General features: G+C 37.6%; 1 protein-coding gene and 1 long non-coding RNA gene across 5 annotated transcripts; both read right to left on the bottom strand.

Moving 5' to 3' along the window:
• Positions 1 to 669: 669 nt before the first annotated feature.
• Positions 670 to 9,658, bottom strand: LOC127781937 (uncharacterized). 4 transcript variants are annotated; one of them, XR_008019099.1, is made up of 6 exons: positions 9,261 to 9,658; positions 7,677 to 7,761; positions 1,784 to 7,192; positions 1,401 to 1,506; positions 1,136 to 1,297; positions 670 to 989 (listed from the first exon to the last, which is right to left on the bottom strand). It is a non-coding gene; the product is annotated as an uncharacterized LOC127781937 (long non-coding RNA). The 4 variants fall into 4 exon arrangements; XR_008019101.1 differs by having other exon boundaries at positions 1,784 to 7,185; XR_008019100.1 differs by lacking the exon at positions 7,677 to 7,761.
• Positions 9,659 to 11,993: 2,335 nt separating this feature from the next.
• Positions 11,994 to 17,783, bottom strand: LOC127781596 (fatty acyl-CoA reductase 1-like). The gene is made up of 10 exons (XM_052308577.1): positions 17,564 to 17,783; positions 17,357 to 17,460; positions 16,191 to 16,390; positions 16,013 to 16,113; positions 15,737 to 15,932; positions 15,371 to 15,532; positions 15,179 to 15,260; positions 14,113 to 14,376; positions 12,944 to 13,071; positions 11,994 to 12,318 (listed from the first exon to the last, which is right to left on the bottom strand). The coding sequence occupies exons 1-10, from the start codon at positions 17,652 to 17,654 to the stop codon at positions 12,156 to 12,158; spliced, it is 1,491 nt and encodes a 496-aa protein (XP_052164537.1). The 5' UTR covers positions 17,655 to 17,783; the 3' UTR covers positions 11,994 to 12,155.
• Positions 17,784 to 18,786: the final 1,003 nt, after the last annotated feature.

Below are 18,786 nucleotides of genomic sequence, written 5' to 3'. Positions count from 1 at the left end.
GAAAAAGTCCAAATACCCCCTGAACTTTGGATGAAAGTTCATCTAGCACCCCGAAATTTAAAACCGAACATCTAACCCCCTAAACTTTGTAAAATTGTTCATTTTACCCCTCAAGGTGATTTTGAATAGCGGTTTTTGTACATAAGTTGGATGAATTTGATCACGTGACATACACATTAGACATATATATATTTGGACAACACAATATATATTGATCCGTACAACCAGACTACAATAATATAGAATTTTGGAATCCATGTCAGTAATAAATAAATCATTGAAATGGAGATGAAATTAAACTTTACTTTGAGCAAAATTCTAGATCTGTAAACTATGCAGAAGTCTTATATAAGCAAGAATTTGAGCTAACATGTGATGGAAAACAAAATTACCATGACCTATCTTATCCATGTTTGAACAGGGGCATTCAGAATTTCATAATTTTAGTAACAACTGTACGTAAAATACAAAAAAATGGACATCCAGAATTTCAACAGCAACTCCATAGTTATTTACACATTTGCAGTTGCTTTACTTAAAAAATATGTAAATTCTTAACCTATCTACCAGAAACAGTGTGAACCTTAATAAAATAATGACAATAGTTGCACTGTTAGATAGATAGACAGTTCCGTTCAAATCCCAAAATCAAACAAAGAGGCAGATATCTATATATCAAGTAGTATATGCAAGGTTCATAAAGCCGAGAAATAATCAAACATGTCCAGTACACATTGACCACACAGGGTACTTAGCAGAGTCTTGTACGTAACAAACAGAAGCAATCAGCCTAAATGTGCATGTCCAAATATTTACATAGGGAGCCTAGTCCTTGTAGATGTTACCAGTAACATCTATCAGCCTTCTGGGTTCACAAAGGGTTGTTTGCTCGTGAGCATCATTCTTGAGCAGCGAGTAGTGGTCACTAGCATCTCTCTTTCGCCCATCAGGAGGTGTGAGAGCAAGGTCAACAACAAAAGTATGTGGTCCTATAGATAGAAACAATGGTATAGAGTTAAACAAGTATTGGCCACTTTGAAAATCAGTCCAGCATTCTTGACAGAATGAATGAGATGTGGAATAAAATTCTTATGGCACTTCTGTATACACAATGGATACATGAATTATTGTGTACCTGATTTTACCATTGATAATGTTGATTTTGCTTCGTGTGCTGAACCAAGCAACCCATAGGAACAACATCATCCATATCTTAGCAAGCTCGATCATTGCAATTTGTAATCCTCTTTGGTGACGCGTCTGGCTGTCACAATAGGTTGTTGAGGCTGCATTCCTTCTTTAAAAAAAAATCAGCCCAACAATGATGAGCAAGTTAATTAGTTGCAGAAAAAAAAAGCTTATTGTGTAGCTATATATAGACTGCAGTCAAGATTGTTTACCTGAACTTTCAACACTAAAACAGGGCTCGTGCAGTCAAGTTGCTTTTACTCCGGTTGCTGTACCAAGAAGCTAAAAGAAACACCACCCATACCTTGCTGTTGTTCTCTGTAAATGGGAGGCGCCTAGGTGTCATAATAGGTTGCTGATTCTCGATTCCTACTTAAAATTTTCCTTGCAAGACTAATGACTTTATGACTTATACTAATTTTAATTTTATATACTTCTAATATTTAAAGGTAGTGAACAGGAGAATAATATGTTAGCAATATATGAATTTGCCAGCTGCTCTATTACGGTTAATTTCTATTAGCACAATGTATTAATGTGATTTACTCAGTGGCAAAACAGATTAGCAAATGGACCAAAACAATGTGTGATTTACCTGGCCTTGCAACCGATTCCAATGTAGAGCTTCATGCGATGTCCATTGAAATAGGGTGAGCAAGGAGATGAGTGCACTAAGTCATTTTAAGGCGCACAGTTGACATAGTCTATAGATGTCTCTCGACCAAGATAATCACCGGCAAGATAACCCGTTTCTTTTCTCTCTTTTTTTGTATTGTCCAATTGAATTTCAATCAGATATATGGACGAAAAATTGATGTTACGGATGAAAATTGGATGTGACAAAAGGAAAAAAACAAATCTTTTAATTAGTTAAGAAATGCAGCTCTAAGAAATCTTTTTTTCCTCCACCTAATGTTGTGCACCCCACAGCCCAAATAGAAGCCCAGTTAAGAGTCAGCCCACGAGGAACGAGGAAAAGTGGAATACTGATCGACCTTTTCTCCACTATCTCGTACACGACGCCGCCGTTGTTCCGCCTCGCGTATCTTTTCCATGCCGCGCCTCCCCACTCGCCCTCGCCCTCGCCCTCGCCTGGAGAACAGCGGCTGCCGGCCAGTCACAGCTACAACTGTGGCACTCCCTGGCTGCCTCGGCACAGCACTGCGGCTAACCCATCACTGACTCGGCGTTCGTCCAGGGAGCACAACAAGCGTCAGCCAAACTGCCATAAATCCATCAGCCACGCAGTACTCCATCATGGTAAGAAATAATGCATCATCTATTTGTTTTTCAACCAATTTGATTTATTACAGACAAAACCCTAAATTTTTAATTGACTTGTTGATATTGTTCTTCATGTTGTAGGGTTAGAAAGCAGTACGTTTCAATATGGGATCTTATTATGTTTGGAGTAAACTACTAATTGGAGGCAAACTGTAAGTTATGTGAACCGTCATTCTATTTTTATACTTAAAATCTGAAAATCAGTACACTTTTAGAAACAAAAATCAGTACAGTTTTAGAAATTCTAAAAATGCAAAGATAGAGCATATGATACTAGATTTTTTTTTCGGTTTCTTGTCAAGAGAAAACAAGGATGGTGTATGTTAAGCATTTGTTAATAAGAAAACGTTTAAGGCTAGCATTGATAATTGACACAGATGGACTCTTCCGAGACCGGGAAAGGACCGACTGAGATATTACCTAATATAGATTTGCCGGGCCAGGTTGGTAACTCAAAAATCACCTATCAACAAATTGACTTGATAACAAACATCTGCCAATCAGAACACAAAAAACCAAAGAAGGAAGATGTAATTCAAATTACGCCGCAAGGTACTTGTGTTTTCTTTATAAATTATGGTGTCTTTTCTTTTGTTCAAATGTGATTTATTTATGAAATCTTTCGCTATAGATTATATTTGCACTGAAGAAGATATTCAGATCCTTCGTTATGTGAGACAATTTCCAGAGAGAAATGGTCGTCGATGTCGGCGGTGCCTTTCTTTACAAATATGACATGAATTGTCTTTTTCATGACGATAGTTATGTTAATGGCGATGTAAGTATAGTTATGTTTTGTACACATGCCAAAACATAGCCAAAAATAATCTAATGTTTTTTTATTGGTTCTAAATGCTTATATTCATTGTATAAGGGAAGAAAAGCATCTTATTATCAGAGATGGTCGAAACGTTTTTTTGGAGAGCACTATTATTTTTAGCATTCTTAAATATGATGGTGCCTCAAACTTAGGTCACAAAAATTATAAGGATGCTACTGTTGTGACAAGAGTGGCCAATTATCTAGCTAACGACATGGTAATCTCCATAATCCCTCGTACATATCAACACTATTTTAGTAAATAATACTGACAAGGAGGCGTTTGATGCAGCTATTCATCCCAATTAACATAGAAGAATCTCACTGGTACCTAGCAGTTGTTAATGCCTATAAACGTGAGATAGATGTACCCGACTCGCTAGTAATAATGGACCGTCGTGATCTCCAAACTACCGTGAGTAACTATTAGATTTTTAATTATTGTTTAATTGCTTATTGTTAAGATTAATGTTATTATTGATCATTTAATGTTATATGTTCAACATGGTAGCTAAAAGGACTGCATAGACATATCCAGGTTGTGGCTGAACATAAAGAGCTTAGCCAAGAAACATGGCAGAAGCTTTGATGTTACAACATGGCCATCATAGAAAAGTTTCCGGAGAGAATACAAACTGTTGGATATGTTTCAGCACATGCTTGTACAAATGATTACCACCTCTTTAACTAAATAGATGGCTCAATGCAATTTTTACATCCTATAATGAAGGTCACCCTGTGGACTTTGGATGCTAAACTACGTGGAGTATTGGACATGATCAAAACTTTCTGATAGAGTAACTCAGGTATTTCATACAACTGTTCGTTGTAAGTTCAATTATATAAATCACGAGAACAATACATATTCTTTGCTGCTATTATTTCACATGAAGATATCACAAAATTTAGGTCTAAGCTAGCTTCAATATTGTGGTGCTCTAAGTATAACACGAGGAAAGTATGTATGCAACCTGAACCAAAAAATGAAGACTATGAGAGTCTAAGTGATGTACAAATAGTTCAGGTGCTAAAACCGTCTAAAGTCTCGCATAGGATCGAATCAGAATCTCTGTGTATTGTAGCCCCAGGAACAACATTAACAAACAGAAAAGAGTTGTTGGGTGCGCTTTGCAAATATGTCATGTCAATTGATTGTGCTGAATCTTTACAGTAAGTCAGTTTTTCACCCATACTTATATGCATAGCAAATATTGAATAAATATTATCTCGCTTAGCCTAATTGGTTCTTTGATTTTTACAGGAAAGAATGGATTCGGAGCATGAAGCCATATCCAATCTCTTTGAGCCTCAGAAATCTTCAAGACATTCTAGATGTAAATAAGTGATGGACAAATGCTGCTTCAACATGGCTATTCGGATGCTTACATGCAACCCACTTCTGTTGTTTCTAGATGATAAAATCCACTACATGGACCTACAATTCTAGGTGAGTTCATAGAACTACTTTCTAACTATATATCTTGTCTCACTAAGCATAAATATTTCGCATGATAGACCATCTCTGATTTCCCTCGTGACCCGAGGCGTCGTGCAAAACTTGATGTCAAACGGTTGGCTAAACTGTTTGAATGCTGGCCTGCCATGGACTACAACATTTCAAACTGTACCAAGGAAAGCTATGTTTCATTTGTCTTTTGGGGAAATCTTACTCTTCTTCAATCGTACATTATGTTTGCTTCTGAATTCTTTTTCCAGATTCTATTGCCGCATTCTTTCCTTGGTCACTTCACATTATTTGTGCTAGACATGAAGGCTAGAACTGTCTTTATATTTGACCCGCTGCACATTCCTGATACATTTAGGGTCCTCATCCAACCCTACACTATGTTCACAAGATAGCTAATATAGCTGTCAATGTTAAGCTCGCAATGGAAGGAACCAATCCAACTTGGAATGATGGCATTTATCTATGGAATCGAAAAATACCAAGAGATGTTCCAAAAACGGAAAACTGGTACTTTCTTACAACCTAAACACAATAATTACTTTGCTGATCCATGCATATAAATGTAACAGTCCATTTTTGGTGCAGGGAAGTGACGGGCTTCCATGTCCTCAACTTTATATGGGATGGTTAATAAGCAATTAAACAATAATTAAAAATCTAATAGTTACTCAAGGTAGTATGGAGATCACGACGGTCCATTATTCCTAGCGAGTCGAGTACATGTATCTCGCGTTTATGGTCATTAACAACTGCTAGGTATTAGTGAGATTCTTCTATGTTAATTGGGATGAATAGCTGCATCAAACGTCTCCTTGTCAGTATTATTCACTAAAATATAGTTGATATGTATGAGGGATTATAGAGATTACCATGTCGTTAGCTAGATAATTGGCCACTCTTGTCACAACAGTAGCATCCTTATAATTTTTGTGACCTAAGTTTGAGGCACCATCACATTTAAGAATGCTAAAAATAATAGTGTTCTCCAAAAATAAGTTTCGACCATCTCTATTAATAAGATGCTTTTCTTCCCTTATACAATGAATATAAGTATTTAGAACCTATAAAAAAACATTAGATTATTTTTGGCTATGTTTTGGCATGTGTACTAAACATAACTATACTTACATCACCATTAACACAACTATCGTCATGAAAAAGATAGTTCATGTCATATTTGTAAAGAAAGGCACCGCCGATGTCGACGACCGTTTCTCTCTGGAAATTGTCTCACATAACGAAGGATCTGAATGTCTTCTTCAGTGCAAATATAATCTATAGCGAAAGATTTCATAAATAAATCACATTTGAACAAAAGAAAAGACATCATAATTTATAAAGAAAATACAAGTATCTTGCGGCGTAATTTGAATTACATGTTCCTTCTTTGGTTTTTTTTGTTCTAATTGACAGATGTTTGCTATCAAGTCAATTTGTTGATTAGTGATTTTTGAGTTATCAACCTTGCCCGGCATCTCTGTATTAGGTAATATCTCAGTCGGTCCTTTCCTGGTCTCAGAAGAGTCCATCTTTGTCAATTATCAGTGCCAACCTTAAACATTTTCTTATTAACAAATGCTTAATATCCACCATCCTTGTTTTCTCTTGACTAGAAACAGAAAAAAAATCAAGTACCATGCTCTATCTTTGCATTTTCAGAATTTCTAAAACTGTACTGATTTTTGTTTGTAAAAGTGTACTGATTTTCAGATTTGAAGTATAAAAATAGAATGATGGTTCACATAACTTACAGTTTGCCTCCAATTAGTAGTTTTACTCCAAATATTAATAAGATCCCATATTGAAATGTACTGTCTTTCTAACCCTACAACACGAAGAATAACATCAACAAGTCTATGAAAAATTCAGGGTTTTGTCTGTAATAAATCAAATTGGTTGAAAAACAAATAGTGAAGCATTATTTCTTACCTTGATGGAGTACTACATGGCTGATGGACTTATGGCAGTTTGGCTGACGCTAGTTGTGCTCCCTGGATGAACGCCGAGTCAGTGACGGGTTAGCCGTAGTGCTGTGCCAAGGCATGCCGCAGTTGTAGCCGTGACCGGCCGGCGGCCGCCGTTCTCCAGGCTAGGGCGAATGCGATGGCGAGTGGGGAGGCGCAGTGTGGAAAAGATACGTGAGGCGGAACAACGGCGGCGTCGTGTACGAGATAGTGGAGAAAAGGTTGATCAGTATTCCACTTTTCCTCATTCCTCCTGGGCTGACTCTTAACTAGGCTTCTATTTGGGTTGTGGGGTGTACAACATTAGGTGGAGGAAAGAAAGATTTCTTGAGCTGCATTTCTTAACTAATTAAACGATTCTTTTGTTCCTTTTGTCACATCCAATTTTCGTCCGTGACATCGATTTTTCGTCCGTAAATCCGATTGAAATTCAATCGGACAATCCGATGGGCATTGGGTAGTCTGCGAGCTTGAGATTCCAAAAAAAAAAAGGAACAAATCAATATGACACTATTTAAGAAATAAATTAGGAAATTATATTATTATTCATTAAACAAAATAAATTCAACTATAAACACAAAAAAAAAGTAATATTGTGGAATCAAGGTGTGGCTACAATATAAGTCCCTTAATCGAGCATCAAAGGATTCATAAAAAAAATCATCAAAAAAAAACTCTCATGCCTTGTAAAAAAAATTCTCAGAATTTTAGTAAATAGGATACACATTCCCTTGCACTAATGTAAATTTTCTACAGGTTAAAAATAAAGCTCTTCTAGGTTGCTATAACACAGTTCAAACATTTGCTAACAAGTGCACCAATGGAGAAAATGGCAATGCAGATACAAAGAATGGTAATTGTCTAACTGATTTGACATGTTTTAAATAGCATGAAGTCCAAACGACAATTAGAACAGTAAACTAAAAAGAGGTCGCAGTATACATAGTAGCTACCTTTAATGGAACAAAGGTCTGCAGTGCAAACTGATCAGCACCAACCCATATAAGCTGTGTGCCCAAGGGCCACATGATAGACCCACTGTTATGCATGCACCAAATCTTAGTAAACGAAGTCAAAGGTGTCATCAATATTCCATCCAGGACATCTTGCTTGCTAGCTCTATCAGAATAAGAAACCAAGTACAAACATACCTTTTGCTTGCTCTAAATCTTTTTTTTTTAACTGGAAATACTACCAGGGCTTTGCCCAGTAGTGTATTTTCATTTATTTAATTTATACAAATTTGCTCTAACTCTTCAAATTTATAGCAGCGTAAACTAATTTGTAAGACATGTGCACCCTAAAAACTTTATAAATTCAGAGTCAAACGATTGCAGCAAGCCTCATTTGCCCTGTTAACCCTCAAATACTAATTACCATGTGGCCATTAAAAGATTCCAGCAGAACATCTTCTTGGACAAATATTCGTGTGCATTAGGAAAGAAAACAGATTTCACACCATATTTTAAATAAATATTTACCCATAGAAAATTTAGCTACTTCTTTTCATAAGGCTGCTCCAGGATGGATTGTGATCCAGTAACCTCGAACAACTTTTCATGAAAATCAGAAATAAACATGACTCCATTCATCAAAGAGAAGGAGCATAAAAAAAGTTTACATGTAAATGGAATGCAAAAATAAATGTAAACCTGACTCCATTTATGCAAACAAAAAATTGATCTAAGACCCACTTAACCAAAGAAAATAATGTATTGAATTCAAATTAGCTCCTGCAATTTAGTTATGAACTTATCATGACAAATGAGTTAACAATGTAGCAAAATGGACTAATATCTAGGTATTATTGAACTGTTGATACTACTAAGCCATGGAAGAATTAAATCGTGATGATAGACAAGTGTTCAACTGAAAGGTTAGAAGATCGGAGTCAAAATTTAGAACTTACAGGCTACAGCTACTGAAAGTCTGAAACATAATATGTTTAAACGAATTTTGTAAAACATTATCGTACACCTATATAAGGAAAACTAAGCGCGACGTCAATACATAGTTATTTTAGCTTTAGAATTGCATAAAAGGGCACAAAACAAGTTAGGGTTGGCCTTAAACAAAATGGTCGTTGGTAAGCTTAGTTAGTTGGTCGTTCAGTACCACAATATGTCGTCAGACAAAACACAGAACCACAGTATTTCAGTAACATACTCAAGATTTGACAACATCACACACTTGATTAAAACAAGGTTGTATATATACATCATTGGCTGTGGTGTTCAGACAACTATTTTGCTCTTGTGCCGGGTCTCCTATAAACACACAATTCTGCGACTTAAGAGTGAACATCAGTCACTGGATCATAGTCAGCTGCACCCCAAGAAATATGGTTATATACATGAGATATTCAGATCAGATTCAGCACATCTCGTTTCCTACTAATTAAGTAATTATTGGCTTCAGCTATTGTCCCTACAATGTGGTGACCAGGCAAGTTTGCATTACTGAAATAGTAGAATCTAAACATGACCTAAAACCTCACCACTCACCAGATTTTTACTGCTAACCAAAGAAAACCTCACCTCACAAGACAACGATGAAACGCATGCGCTGTCCTTCTGATGCTCACCAACCGCCGGCGTCCAATGCGGCTGGAGCCATTGAGGGAGAAAGGAGCGGCGCGTGGCGAGACCGAGAGAGAGAAGGGGAGAGCTGGGAAGACGGATGCGGTTACATCAGAGAAGTGCGGGGAGTGGAGGATGGAGTGCCGGAGGTATGCGGCGGAGCGGGCGGCGCGTGGAGAGGGGAGCGGCGGCGCAGGCGTGCGGGGAGGGCAGCGGCGAAGGGAAGCGGCTCCGGCGGGCGCGCGCGAGCGAGGAGGCGGCGGGGTAGGGCGAGCGGCTCCGGCGGGCTCGCGCGAGGAGGCGGCGGCGGGCTGGCGCACTAACAGGAGCGAAGATTTTTTTTACTTTTTCATTATCGCTTCGATGGATCGCTGTAACCGCTGCTTGATATGAGATCGCTAATAACCGCTACTATTAGGGCACTGGTTATCTATAGGCTCTCTATAAAAGATCCATATCAGTATATTTTTCTACTTAGAAGAGATTAAATGAAGAGAGAGAGTAAAGCTATCTAGTAACCTGGAGATAGTCTATTAGGGAAAAACGAGGCAATGGATGAGAGAGCTATAGATACTTATATAGACATACTATTGAGATGGTTTACTATTAATCTAGTCTATTGCTGAGATGTACATGTTTTATAAAGAGCACCTTACTTTACCATTGCGAGAGCACCTTACCTTCGGCTAAGGGCATAGGAGACCTGGTGGCCCATGGAGGCCCTTCGCCACCTAATGGGTCGGCCCAGGAAGACCACCTCAGGGCCCATAAATATAAAAGACATTGTATACCCACCGTAGTGTCCCTATCGTAAAGTTAACCATGTAAATTTCCTTGTAATAACCAAACCCTAGAGGGTATGAGCCTGTAATAGCATTATAAATAGCCCCCTAGAGCCATGTAATGGAGGATCCCAAAAATTTCAACCAATTAATATATTGTTTTACTATTCCAATCACTCAATGAGTCACCACGTCCTTCAACGTGACGTAGTTGTCATTCAATAACATAGACAAAATAATGGGATATGAAAAATACTCTCTCCATCCTAATTTGATCAATCATATTTACAAACGGCATTAAGACCATTCATCCTGAAATTAAATCTCGTCGATCAAGGTGCTAGGTTAGACATTCACGTGGGCATGTAAGACCAACAACGATGCTATTTATTTCTGCACAGATAAACGAATAGACATATAATAATTGTATTTAGAAGTACTACACCCTCCATCACATTTTGATCATGGCCTAGGGTTTTTAAGGTCTTTTTAAAATGATCATCATCTAACAAGTGTCTCTTTGTTTATTTGTATAAAGAGTAAATGTGTATCATTGATTGTATTGTATGCAACTAACCAATATTAATTTTTTATTGGTGCAATGGTACGCAATATTTAAAACACGAGCAATCTACGGGACACGAAGCGATGAAGCACCTTAATCGATAAGGATTAATTTGAGAATGATAAATATTTTGGTGTCCTTAGTCATGGTGTCATTTGCTTATGGGATGATCAAATTGGAATAGAAGAAGTACTGCACAAATAAACGAACATACATATGCAACGATATGCCATTTACTTATGCCCGAATACTCGAATAGACACTAGTTTAGATGATGATCAATTTGAAAAAGAGTGAAGTGCACGGGCGGTACTTAAACTTGTACAGATGTGTCATATAGATCCTTGAACTCTCAAAATACATTTTTGGGTTCCTAAACTTGTCATGTGTGTCATATAGATCCAAACGGGCTCCAACCCGCTCCATGAGATGACGTGGCATGCCACGATGATTCTTACGTGTCAGTGGGATCTACATGTCAATCATGTAGAAAAAATAAAATTTAAAAAGAGAGGAGAAAATGATGTTTTTAATTTTGAAAAAATTAAATGAAAAAAGAGAGGAGAAAAAAATACGTCCTTAATTTTTTCTATATGTGGCTGACATATGGGTTCTACTGACATGTAGGCACCACCATGGCATGCCACGTCAGCACACAGAGCGGGTTGGAACCCGTTTGGACAAGTTGAGGGATCCAAAAATTCATTTTGAAAATTCGGGGACCTAGTTGATACATCCACACAAGTTTAGGGACCACCCATGCAAAATAACCTTAAAAAGTGTAGGGGATGATTAAATTGGGATGAAGGGAATAACAAGGTTAGCCTCATAAGTTAGTTTATCCCAAACGTGTCCTAAAGCTGTTATTAACTGAGATTAAGAGCTTGAACCCCTTTGCCTTTGGTTCATGGCCATTGGCATCCCCCATACAAATAACTAAAGGGTTAGAAGGTCACATCTCCTCTAAAAATATATTAGAGCAGGTACAATAGCAAATTATAACCTAGCTATAAATACATATCGAAAAAATAAAAAGCTAGCTATAAATACATATCGAAAAAATAAAAAAGAAGAGAGAAGAACAACAGACTATTGATTCGTAGCTAGCTGTAGAAGCACAAACTACAAGACACAAATATGTGTATAATAGGTGTGATCAGATGCTAATAATGTAGTACTCTCTATGTCCCATAATATAAGAGATTTTGGAGTGATGTGACACTTCATAGGAGGTCCAGATTCGTAGTCCTATGAAGTGCTACATTCCTCCAAAATCCCTTATATTATGGGACGGAGGAAGTATATGTTTATAGGTAACTATTTTATGAGTTGCTCTTAAATTAGATGATTTGGAGTTAATAGTTGGCTGTACTATTAAACTTGCTCTTAGAACGTGAGAATAACAAATATTTTGATAAAAAGAAAATGAAAGCTAGAACAAATAATCTTTGGTGAAACGGACGGAGTACTGTTTAAGACGAGACAAGAAACAGACATTTGATTAGCTCAATCACACAGATACTTGACTACACCGGGGATGTGAACCTTGTAGAAATACTCATCCCAATCAATCGACTTGGGGTCAAAATCAAAACAATATCCTCCATCGTTTTTGTCCTCCTGCTTCCTCATCGTAATCCTTAGCTTCTCCGTGTTGATGTCGTCGAAGCTACATATTGCCATAATATATTATGAGGGAGCAAATTATTGGCCGTTAACTAGTACTCCGGTCTTAAATATATCACGCCATTAACTTTTAAATTTATTTGAGTGTTCAACTTTCTAGAAATATTTGTACAAATAATCAAACATACTAGTCACACCCAAGGTCCTTCTGAAGACAGCCAGTATACACTTTTCACTTATTACTTATAACTAACTAATTGAATAAATATAGTTGAACAGAGTTTGATGAAAAGGTTCAATGTTACCATATACTGCCTCCATTTTTTAAAGAGATGATGGCCATAATTTTTGGACACACGTTTGATCGTTCATCTTATTTAAAAATTTTACGCAAGTATGCAAGATATAAATCATGTTTAATGTACTAATTTAATGATAAAACAACTCATAATAAAATAAATAATAATCACACAAATTTTTTAATTTTTTTCGCGAGCTCGCAAAAAGATTACACGTCGATATATTAGAAACACAATTTTTTTAATAAAACAAATGATCAAATATATTTCAGAAATTAATGATGTCAGCTATTAAAAAATAGAGGGAGTAGCAATTTGACATACATGCTAGCTTGCTTAGGAAGAGCGAGTGTGTGCTTGGGTGCTTACCAGCCTTTGAACAAGGTGTAGGGCGCGTAGAGCTCGACGAGATGCATGACGAACTTGTACTTCCTGCTCAGCTCGTCGTAGCGCCGGGAGAACATGCCACAGAGCGCAATGTTCACCAGCCGAAGGATCTGCACACCATCACGTTTCACAAATGAATCGGTGTATGCCACTTGCTTAATTTGGTAATCCTCTGTAATAAAATTTCAGGAAAAAAATGGCTAAAAATTAAGCAGGGGCAAACTGGCTGATTTATTTGTAGGGGCTGTCTAGTTTTCAGGAGAAATTTTCAGTTATTTTCATCATCTCTCGGATAAAAATGTAACTCTCTTACAATAACATCCGTCATTCACAATGTAAACTTCATCCCTTTCATTAGGCTGATCATTAATTTAGCTCTACTTACATAAGAATATCCAAACTTAGATAAAATTAAATTAAAACTACATATATTAACAAGATTGTAGTGAAAATGAACAGAAGTAGCTACACATTATATTATACTGCATAACACTTCCACTTTAAATAATTGAAAAGAAAAAGAATTTTTTTCAGCGACGACTAAAATCTGTTAAATAGCAATTTGTTTAAATAAATTCGAATCAAAGAATATCCGTCAGCTGAATTATTTACTTGCATTGCTCAGATATATAGATACCCTCGGACTAATAATAACCGATAATCTTCACTGAGATTTGCATTTTTCTGAATAAAACAATGAATTACTTCCTTCGGGTTAATAATACTTGTCGTTTTTGACAAGGGCATGGTCTTAAAAAAACAATTTTGACCATTATTTTCTATTATAATATATATAAAAGTGTTAATAAATATATGATTTTATTAAAGTACTTTTTTAAGACTAACCTATACATTTAGTCATTATATTTAAAAGACAAATATTTTAAAAATAATTTATAATCAAAGATTATAAAGTTTGACCTCATTCTTATATAAAACGATAAGTATTATTAGCCTGGAGGGAGTAATGGGAAACATATTTATTTGGAGCATTTTACTAGATAAAGCATTTTTTTAGTGTTAATTAACGAAATCTCCAGTTACATCTGGTGTGTGTAGATAGATGCACGAGTCCTACGACAGAGAAGTTATATATGGTTTCTATCAAACCATTCAAAGCAAGAAATTAAATCAACAAAAAGCAAACTGACCTCGAGGGGAAGCTTGTAGTTGATGGCCATGTGGGCGCGGAAGCTGGCCACCGTGCTGAAGAAGCGCATCCTGCGCAGCCGCCCGTTCTTCCCCGCGCGCGGCGGCGGGTTGGCGAAGAAGTAGCGGTGGCCGGCGTCCGACAGCACCGCGTACGGCGCCGGGTTGCGCAGCGACGACGTCACGTGGTAGATGGTCTGCGCCTGTTCCCCGGAGTGCGCCGCCATTGCCACCATCATCGCGTTCACCACCATGTCCCCCGGTATCTGCATGTCCCAGGCACAGTCAGTATACAGCGCCATTGCTAACCTCGATGGAGGTTAATCATTTCAGACTGTTGAATTAATTAATGTTGGTTGTCACTAAAGGGCTTAATATTTTGGTTTGCAATTTCGTTAATTTCGGGTATTTCGATCCAGCGACAGGAAGTTATTTGAGTCAAAAAATACATTTTTTTTGGATTAAGTAAAATTCATTTAAATTTAACCAAAATCTGTTCAATTTTTTAACCATTTTTGCCCAAAATATCCAAAATTCCAAGATTTCGCTAATATCAGTACCCCAAAATTTTATGATTTCCTAGATATAGAACCTCTCTATGAACTTGTTTGGTTAATCCCTGTGAGAAAGGGATAGGTCGGATTTATTCCATGTCTACTGTGACGTGTAATTATATTCTCATTTAATCCCCTCTAATCCCATACCAACCAATCAAGGCCTTAATTTATTTATTTCTAGATACTCCCTCCGTATTTTAATATATGACGTCGTTGACTTTTTGACCAACGTTTGATCATTCATTTTATTCAAATTTTTTGTGCAAATATGAGAATATTTATGTCATGCTTAAAGAATATTTGATGATAAATCAAGTCACAATAAAATAAATGATAGTTACATAAATTTTTTGAATAAGACGAATGGTCAAATGTTGGATAAAAAGTCAACGGCGTCATACATTAAAATATGGAGGGAGTAACAAATAATTTCCATTATGAGGTAATTTCCATAACATGTAGGAGTAATTTTTTAGAAGAAAGCCCAAAAGAACAACAAGGCCTTACTCACCACGTCCATTATGAGGTTGAGGTCGACGAGGAAGAAGGACAGGGTCTGCTTGGCGTAACCTATGATCACCGAGTCGATCGTCCTGCAAAAGATCGAGGCGAAAATGTTCAGTGATCCATTCGATCAGCTGGCCAAGAAAGAGCTAGCGACAAGTACTAGTTGATTTAGTTTTTGTATATGCGTCTCACTCACCTGATTCCTTCCATCCATCCGGGCAATGGCTCCTTGAGGATGCTGGTTATGATGCTCGGCCGGATGATCACCACCGGAAGGTCCCCGCGGAGGTGCCCCAGCAGCATCTCCCCCATTGCCTTGGTGAAAACGTAGGTGTTTGGCCATCCAAAATGCTTAGCCCTTCATTCAGTTGTGCATCCAAGTAAAAAAATGCAGTAACTTTGTCAGTTTTGAAGATACGCTGAGGTTTAGCCGTTAACTTTTTCTAATAAATTATACTTTACTGTAAAGAAAAAATTAAGGGATTTAGAAAAGATTAAGGAGCTTCTTAGGTGAACTAATATTTTGTTTGATTGATTGGCTCAAGATTGATTTGTGGCTGACCTCTTGAGCCCAAGCTCCTTCATTGTTCTCTTCTCAGTCTTCTCTGAACAACGGTTACTAGCTTTCATCTCTCTCCTGGTCTCCTTGATCAGGTTTAGCTCGGATGTGATATCCAAATGCCTGCCTTCCCTTAGTGCTTGACCCATCAAGAATGGTTTCTCTAGTATCAGTCCCTCTTGTTCTCCAGCGACATAGGCTGTTCAAGTCATTATATCATCAGAATTCACAATGAAGCACATATGCCAAATATATTAAGCAAGTGCTGTTTTTTACTACCAGTCGAAACATGAAGCAGCATCTTCAGTTTTGTACACTTCTTCGCAAATTCACAGATGTTCTTAGCTCCCAAGACATTCGAGTCAAAAGCCACATCATATCTGCAAAATCGTCAGACGCTGATAAATCATGTTGACCAATTTACACTATTAATCTCTGACCAGAAAAGTTCCCAAACCTTTCATAAAAATTTGTAGTCGCAGCACCATTGACGATGATGTCGATTTCGTTCGACAATTCTGTCAATTTGGCAGAATCTAGTCCCAAGTTCTCATAGATTATGTCCCCTGCCAAAGTACAGACCTTTTCTTCCACGAAACTTTCGAACCCATCACCATGCTTTTCTTTCAGAACTTGAAAGATCTCCTTCCCTGTCACCTAAAGAAATCAAATAGCATTTGGAGGGAAAGAACACCATAAAAGAATATAATAGCTTTTGTCAGAGCGTTACAAACTGTTCTATGTATGATCAGTTTAATACATCTATTATGAATACTTTCTTGGGACTTGGGAGAATGTATTTCTCAGAACGAATTCTACTAGTCCAATAGGACCACCAGGATTGAGAGAACCTCCAGATCTGGCACAGTGCAAGTTTCCATTCATTTATTTCTTTCGACTTGACAATAGCATTGGATGCATCTCAACTACTATTTGGGTACACCTCAACTACTATTTACCGTCTCTAGTTTGTGTTCCACTACTGTCCACTGTGCAAGTGTGTATTATTTCCGGTAAGCATTTTTGGTAATTTCCCATTGCTTCCGACATGTCAATGTCTTTATCTATTTGAAGTACCCCTGCTGCCCTGTAGTTTCCAAGGCAGAATTGCTCAATGGACAGTCCTGGAGTAAACTTCTTGTCACTTTGCAAATTATGTATACTTCTCTATAAACATAATTACTTCATTTGGTCAGTAACTGGTCTGACAAAAATTGTAGAGGTAGTTTTGATGAATGCGTGATGAGAGTAAATGGATTTCTAGATGTAGCTACCAAACAAATGCTCTATCATATTGAACAAATTTTAGCAAAAGCCCTTTGTTGTTTGATACTAAAAAATAACTTTTACAGCCACGTTTTTCTCCTGTTTATGCCATGGTGGTTTCAGACGTCATGTAATATTTGAACTAGATACTCGGTAACAATTAGATATGCTCTAAGGACTGCAGTCTAACTTGTGAAGAAAATCATAGATGTTTTTGTGAGCTTTCTTTCAATATGTCAACATTTGGCGCCCATGCATGGAAACACATTGTGATGGTTAGTCAGCCATTTCAGACTGTACAAAACCCTACAAGCTACAACAGGGGTGGCGAAAAAACAGCCAGAAGAACTACCCCACCTCGTCCTGAACCCGGCGCGTCGCGGATTCGACGTCGTTTGCCCGGACCAGGAGGTAGAGCTTCTTGACATCTGGCTGAACCCTGAGTATCTTCTCCACAAGCACTGCACAATGAGCACAGAACCAAAACACCGAACAGTTAAACACCAATCAAACAAGCTGCACTGTCTGCAGGGGTACAGAATTCACTGATCAACAATCAATCACCTTTGCCAAGGAACCCGGTTGAACCGGTGATCAGGATGCTCCTGCCCCTGAAGAACGCTACAACATTTCCAGAATCCATCTGGCTGATCATCACTGGTGCCGGTGTGCTTTGTGTGTGTGCCTCAAGAGCGCCTGAGAATTATGCGCTGTGGTAAAAGTAAAAAGAGTACTTGGTGGGTGTTAGGTAGTCAAGTGTGGTGGCATCACCTGTTGCCGTCCACAGGAGTTTGGCCATGTATTTATAAGAAGGGAGCAGGGCAAGTGAGGTAGATGTTCCAGTGACGACCAGCTTTGCTTTAGAAGCTAAAGAACTCCATGATTAATTGTTGCTGCATTTCCCTGCAAGCCTTCTTATTGTTTTCGTCAGCAATAATGGTGTGGACGATTTTTATTTGCGGATGATTTTTATTGTTGTGGAAATTAACTTGCTATGTTGTTGGAAATTTTATGTCAGAAGAGTAGGGATTCAAACTTTCTTTTGGGGGTTTATTTTCAACCACGTACGTCACTGATTTGGCAATATAAGACCCGGAACATTGTTCTCCACATGATTTTTTTTTTCTTTTAAAGCCAACATAATTGTTGAGTTGGTCAGTTGTAGCTGGCTTAATTTTGAATAGGGAAAGTAGGGGAAATATGGTCTAAATCGCACACAAGAGCTGTAGAAGGTATGGTAGGTAAGCGAACAATTGTGCATATAATAGACCTCGGGTAATACTAGAGCACCGACATCTTTGTTTTTCTATTTTCGAGGAAATATATTTTATTGTTGTTGCTTGTTGGCAGGTTTCTGCATGCCGTTTTATTCATGGACATAAATTGGTAGAGTTTTTCTTGTAACTAGCTCCTTACATGTAGCTATGCTGATGGTGACCAATCAAGAACAATAGTCATTAATAACTCACATTAATCACTTGGTGGAATGTTTGGCTTATGAGAAATAGGAGAATTTTTCAAAGCATTTCTTGTACAACAGTTGAGGTCGCTTATCTTGTTAAGTAGATCTAAACCTGCGTAGGACGGCTTTTAGACCTAGATTCTCCTTTTGGACTTCGGATCTTTGTTCCTTCGCTGGGATTGTAATTTTTTTTCTCTGTTCAATTAAATTCCGGCAGCTCTCCTGTCGTCATTCTCCTAAAAAAACACACACATTTGCATAAGCTACTTATACTGCATGCATTTCCATTGTTAATATTTACTCCCTTCGTTTCATAATTCTTCTT

The sequence above is a fragment of the Oryza glaberrima genome, chromosome 8 (assembly GCF_000147395.1).
Source record: "Oryza glaberrima chromosome 8, OglaRS2, whole genome shotgun sequence".
Taxonomy (NCBI): Eukaryota; Viridiplantae; Streptophyta; class Magnoliopsida; order Poales; family Poaceae; genus Oryza; species Oryza glaberrima.
This window is presented reverse-complemented; position numbering and strand designations above follow the sequence as displayed.